The sequence below is a fragment of the Phacochoerus africanus genome, chromosome 1 (assembly GCF_016906955.1).
Source record: "Phacochoerus africanus isolate WHEZ1 chromosome 1, ROS_Pafr_v1, whole genome shotgun sequence".
NCBI lineage: Eukaryota > Metazoa > Chordata > Mammalia > Artiodactyla > Suidae > Phacochoerus > Phacochoerus africanus.
This window is the reverse complement of record NC_062544.1, coordinates 273878098-273884720: the sequence shown is the minus strand read 5'-3', so window position 1 is coordinate 273884720 and position 6623 is coordinate 273878098. Positions and strand designations below refer to the sequence as shown.

The window sequence follows — 6623 nt, the reverse complement described above, 5'->3', positions numbered from 1 at the left end:
TCAAAATCTTCTCCTTGTCACTCAACTGGACTCACACCTCCTCTTAGGATGTCCTACAGCTGCTGCTCCAGAAATTTTTCCTCTCACTCCCTTGGGGGCTACCAGTGCTACCCAGGCTCCTCCTGTGGCTCTTCCTACCCCAGCAACCTGGTCTACAGCACTGACCTCTGCTGTCCCAGCACCTGCCAGCAGGGATCCTTCCTCTATAGTGGCTGCCAGGAGACCTTCTGTAAGCCTACTACGTGTCAGACTTCCCTTGTGGTCTCCAGCCCTTGCCGGATGTCCTGCTACCGTCCAAGGACTTCCACACTGTGCAGTCCCTGCTGGACAACTTACCCTGTGTCTCTGGACTTTGGTTCCAGCAGATGCAGTTCCCTGAGTTCTGGATATAGAAGTTGCTGTGGATCCAGGGGCTTCAGACCCCTGGGTTATGGAATCTGTGACATCCCTTCCCTAGGCTGCAGATCCAGCTACTGGAACCCAATCAACTTTCCTTCCAGGGGTTTCCATTCATCTTGTTACTGGCCAATCTGTAGATAATGGCTTCTACTGATGAACTTATAGAAGAGCCAAATCCATATGAGTGATTCAGATTCTTTGCTGAAATTATCTATCATCTTAAATTCCACCATTGAATGTATTCTTATATTCTCCAATCACCTGCCATTTTTTACGTCTCCAGCTCTCACTTGCTGGGTGATAGAGAGATTAACTCTGTCAACCTACAAAATTAATGAGAAATCCAAATTGCATTATTAATAGAATTTATGGTTTTCCACTTCTCCCAAAGATAAATGGAAAGTCAAATACTTTTATTTTAATAAACTCTTTATTCTGCTATCTAAATATGCTGTGAAAGTTGTTATTTATCAGTAATGTGTCAACTAGGATCTGTGTTGTCTTTGCTTCTATTAATGGGCTTTGGAATGTTCATGTTTGGGGGCTATGCACTAATTTTGGTTGAGCTTAGATATGTTTCCTTCTTTAAGCAAGAGTTTTCCCTGAATGCCTACAGTTTCTAGATACAGACTTTCTCTAAAAGAAAATGTCAAGAAATTTAAATATTTTTATTCACACAATAAACACGGACCATGTATCTCTAAAGACATTATGTATGAAAGTGGTTTAAGAGTATAGGAATAAAATTTAGACTATAATGAGGTCTGTTCATGAAGGATATTAAAATGAAAGACTAGTGTGCGGGTGTACATTTTTAGAAAAAGAGCACTACTGAGCTTTAGATAATCACAGTGAAGGAAATTTTCTCATTTTTTAATTGACTAAATCCCTGTACCACAATTACTATTTTCAATCTGCTCAAATTATCACCATTTGTATAAAAAGGCAGGCAACAAACTTAGATGGGAAGGAACTAGGCTCAGCAGGTGTGAAGTTGCACCTGGGTTCTTAGCCAACATACAAACTGAATCCAGCTGAAAATAAGAAAGCTTTACTATCAGCAAAAAAAGAATATTTCAATTGTATATTGAAATAAAACTGGATATCATTTTTATGCCATTTTTCTATCATATCTAAGTGTTATAGAAAGTAAGGTACTAACATAGATGGTATAATAATAACTGGAAATTTAATCTTCATATAGAGCAAGTAATGCTTAAATATGTTTCCTAGTCTTTATTTTATAAGATTCTCAAACATCTCTAGAATTAGGAAATGGGATGCAGCATATGAGAAGCATAGCAAAAATCCTAGTCTTATAAGTATTTCTCAGTCTTCTCATCAGTTTCTCTTTATTTCCTCCACTACCAATGTGATATAACATAAAATAATAAAAAGTGCTGTATAGTTCATCATATCCAACTATTTATATTATAAAGGTGTAAAATGAAGCATAGAAGAATTAAACAAAAATTCTAAATATTACACAGCAAGTTATTGTAGAGTTACAAAGTAAAACTACTTTATTCCATCCAACTCTACCATTCTCTGTTTTTTCCTTCTCTCACATGCCCCTTCTCTTTTTCATCGTCTTTTCTGCTCCTTATTCTGCTTCGTGTTTAGGAAATAGTTATGGTGCTTGTATATTTAAAGGAAAAAAAACTAAGGAATAATGACAAAATTGAGAAAAATTCATCAGCTATTGCATTATATTTAAGTGGTAAACAGTAAACCCCTCTGTAAACCATCGTTCTCATGAATTTTAATGGTCCAAGTTAGTCACAAGCTTCTTATCTCCACCCAAAAGAAATAATAAAAATTCATACCTCAAAATGTAAGCAATAGCAGAGCACTCATGGGAAACAGCAGTAGTTTTTTTTGGCCAAGCTGATGTCTCCTCTGTTAATATCTCCTCTTTGAGATGTAAGAGTGGAACATTTTCTAACTTTTGAAATACACTAATGTCTCAATGTTTTATTATTGCTATAAAATTATATCAAAAGTGCCTATATTTGTGCCTGAGCTGAAATCTTGCCATTATTACTCAGGAAATGGCACCATCCTCTGTTCCAAGTCTCTAGTACATTACAAATTTCTCAAGGTAAAGATTTTATTCTTTCTATATTTCAACAATTACAGTGTGGTGAATTGTATAGTGATCATCCATTTTGACCAACTGAAACCCAATCTATACAACTAAGAGCAGACCAGACCACAATCATCTGGCTTATATCTAGTTGCTTCTGGATTCCAGATTCCTCCTGCTTTATGCTTTGAAAAGGCAAAACCAAAAGACAATGACTGGCTGAATGGATACAAAAACAAGACCCATATATATGCTGTCTTCAAGAGACCCACTACTTCTAGGGACACATACAAATGGAAAGTGAGAGGATGGAAGAAAATACTCCATGCAGATGGGAATCAAAAGAAAGCTGGAGTAGCAATACTCATACCAGACAAAATAGGCTTTAAAATGAAGAACATTTTAAGACACAAGGAAGTTCACTACATAGTGATCAAAGAATCAATCCAAGAAGAAGATATAAGAATTTTAAATATCTAGGCACCCAATATAGGTTCACCACAATGTATAAGGCAACTGCTAACAACCTTAAAAGGACAAATCAACAATAACACAATAATAGTGGGGGATTTTAACACCCCACTTACAGCTATGGACAGATCATCCAGACACAAAATCAATAAGAAAACACAGGCCCTGTATGAAGCATTAGATCAGATGGACTTAATACATATATGGACATTCCATCCAAAAGCAACAGAATACACATTCTTCTCAAATGCATATGGAACATTCTCTAAGATTGATCACATCCTGGGCTACAAATCCAACCTCAATAACTTTAAGAAAATTGAAATCATATCAAGTATCTTTTCCGACCACAATGCTATGTGACTGGAAATCAACGACGAGAAAAAAACTGCAAAAAAACACAAACACGTGGAGACTAAACATCATGCTACTAAACAACAAACGGATCACTGAAGAAATCAAAGAGGAAATTAAAAAATACCTAGAAGGAAATGACAACAAAGATATGACAATCCAAAACCTATGGGATGCAGCAGAAGAGGAGTTTATAGCAATACAAGCCTACCTCAGGAAACAAGAAAAAGCTCAAATAAACAAGCTAACTTTACATCTAAAGCAGCTCGAGAGAGAAGAACAGACAAGACCTGAAGTTAGTAAAAGGAAAGAAATCATAAAGATCAGAGCAGAAATCAATGAAATAGAAATGAAGAAAACCATAGAAAAGATCAATGAAAATAACATCACAGACTGTGAACCAAGGGTCCCAAGCAGCTGCCCACAGAACTAAAGTTTCAGAAGCTCTCTATCATCTGTCTACCAACTTGTTTCCAGTTCTCAATTCCAAGAATAAATACACTCAATTTCCTAGGAAATTCTCTCATGAATCATTTCTAGGCACCTGATTTCAACAATTTCTATTCATTATTGATTATCTCATTAGTGATTACAGAGAACAGCTTTATCCTCCCCATCTCTCTACCCCCATTTTTTTTTTATTTAGTTAAAGCTCAGAACACCATTTTGTCAGTACTGTTATCTTCACAACATTCTCATTAAACTTTTCTTTTTTTTGTCTGTTTGCCATTTCTTGGGCCTCTCCCATGGCATATGGAGGTTCCCAGGCTAGGGGTCTAATCAGAACTATAACTGTCAGCCTGCAACAGAGCCACAACAACGCAGGATCCGAGCCATGTCTGCAACCTACACCACAGCTCATGGCAACGCCGGATGATTAACCCACTGAGCAAGGGCAGGGATCGAACCCACAACCTCATGGTTCCTAGTCAGATTCGTTAACCACTGCGCCATGACGGGAACTCCTCATTAAACTTTTTCATTAAACATTTTCATGAGCCAGATACTCTGCTATGAAAATATATTATTAAATATATTTTTAAATATAATTGTTTTATGTATTACTCCATAATGAAAAATATATTAAGAAAAATAGCATTCCTTGTTCTAATTGGACTAAAAGTCTAATAGAGAAAACAAATGCTAAATAAATAATGAACTGTCAATGAGTTCTTGATGTTATGATAAAATACATCAAGGGAACTTCACATTGTCTTAGAAATCAAGAAATTTCCCAGAGGAACAGGATTTGAAACACGTCTAAAGAATAAGAGGGCATAGATAGGTGGGACTTACAGAGAAAGTGTTTTAGGATCAAAGTCTTGAGATGTGCATTTTAAAACTGAAAGCCATTTTGTCTGGTCATTGAGGGGAAAGAAAACAATGACTTGAAATTAGGCCAGAAAGACTTTGGGGCCTTTATCTGCAGATATTTGTGTCTAATTCACAATTGCACTTTCTTCTAAAAACAGCAAGTGCTATTGAATGTTTTTAAGCAGAAGTATAGGATTGTTACACATTGACCCATTTCCCTCCCCCCAGTTTTTAGTTCCTTAAATTTTAATTTTATTGAAAATATATTTCCACATCAGAATTAATTTGACATCTTTATAAAAATAAATCAATAGTATATGCATGAGTCTACTTCAGAACTCTATTCTGTTCCACTGAATAATCACTTGTACTTTTTTCAGTAGCATATCTTAATATACATTTATATTAAGTCTTGAAGTGAGATAGGGAAATTTTTCCAAATTTAATTACCTTCTTAAGGATTATTTGATATATTTTTGCTCTCTTATATACATTTTAAAATCAGTTTTTCAATTTCTTTAAAAATGCCTCCTGGAATATTTTGTTCATACTGTATTGAATCTATAAAGTAGGGATAAAGAACAGTTTTCAGTCTGATATGACTATTTATTTGAGTCACTTATTTCTGCAATATAAGTATTAAAAACGAATCTTGAAATGTAATTTTTATACTATATATTTTTTTGGTACTACAACATATTTTAGACTCAATTTTTCGTATATCTTTGGTTTGTTATATAAATAAAATAGATTTTTTGACAGCAATTGTTTATATTCCTTAGGATTTTTAAATGTAGACAATCATTCTACATGTGAATAAAGAAAATTTTCTAACTCCCTTGCTGATAGTTATGCCTTTTATTCATTTTTCTTGCCTTATTGCTCTGGCTATGACCTATAGTACAATGGCCAGAAATATTGTGTGGACTTTGCTATTGTGGCAGATTTTGTGTGTGTTTGTATGAGTAGGTTGCACAGTACCTTGTTCACAATAATTAATATATATGTATATTTTTTATTTTTAAGAGCCTGTTGTTTATAGTTTCAAGTTATATCTGGCTCACAGAATGATGAAAATCGACTGATATTATTTAGTTCATTTTAAAGTCATTTGTAATAACAGCCATTTGCTCTCTTATCCCCATTGAGTCTGGGAACTCCATTTTCAAACTCTCTTCACATCAGGAAGAGATGATATGACCTATACACATTGCAACATACTAATTAAATATCTTCTAATTCAAGACTGTCAGTCTCACTCTACCATGCTGTTTTAAGCTTTACTCTAATTCAGTTCGGCTCCAGATGCAAAAGATTGAAAGAAAACATTCATTTGATGAATGAAGTATTATAATGGAAATGGCATTTAAAAATTAATCTAAAAGTTGGGACTATCTTAAATATCAAATACACAAGAACTATGAGAATAGGTAGGGGGAAATATAAGAATGAAGTGAAATGACCAAAATAGGAATAATAAACACTTGTATTCGTGGAAGAATTGCATTTCATTTGGTCTATAGAGAAAGGAGGAGTTTTTGTATAAATGAGAGATAGCAATATATGATGGGTACATGTGGATATTCTGACTATGGGACTTCATTAATCATAGGTTTTATTATTTCTATTTCTATTGGTGCAATCATATAATTGTGGATCTTTGCTCTGGTTTCTACCCAGACTAAGCTATTTTTACTCATTCTCCAGATTCAGCTATAAAATAAATACTTTCTCTGGGAAGCTTTGTTGACATGTAAGATTGTTATTAAGGTCTCATTGTTAAATATATTTATATATTGAGGAAGTGCTCATTTAATTACTGTTGTAATTAAATCATTATTTGGTTAACCTTGCTAGATGGTAACCACATTTTTTTAAAAAAATTTAAAATTTTTCTTAATATAGAGAAATATATGAATGAATGCATTCTTCCTGGGAAAAATGTAATAGGATATTTGTTCACCATGCATTCCCAAGAACAGGGCTTAATGAATATTAT

At 34.2% G+C, this 6623-nt stretch overlaps 1 protein-coding gene across 1 annotated transcript; it reads left to right on the top strand.

Moving 5' to 3' along the window:
- On the top strand, positions 1-540 carry LOC125111417 (keratin-associated protein 13-1-like). Its single transcript, XM_047753366.1, has one exon. It carries the CDS (start codon positions 49-51, stop codon positions 538-540), a length of 492 nt encoding a protein of 163 aa, XP_047609322.1. The 5' UTR covers positions 1-48.
- The last annotated feature ends 6083 nt before the right edge of the window (positions 541-6623 follow it).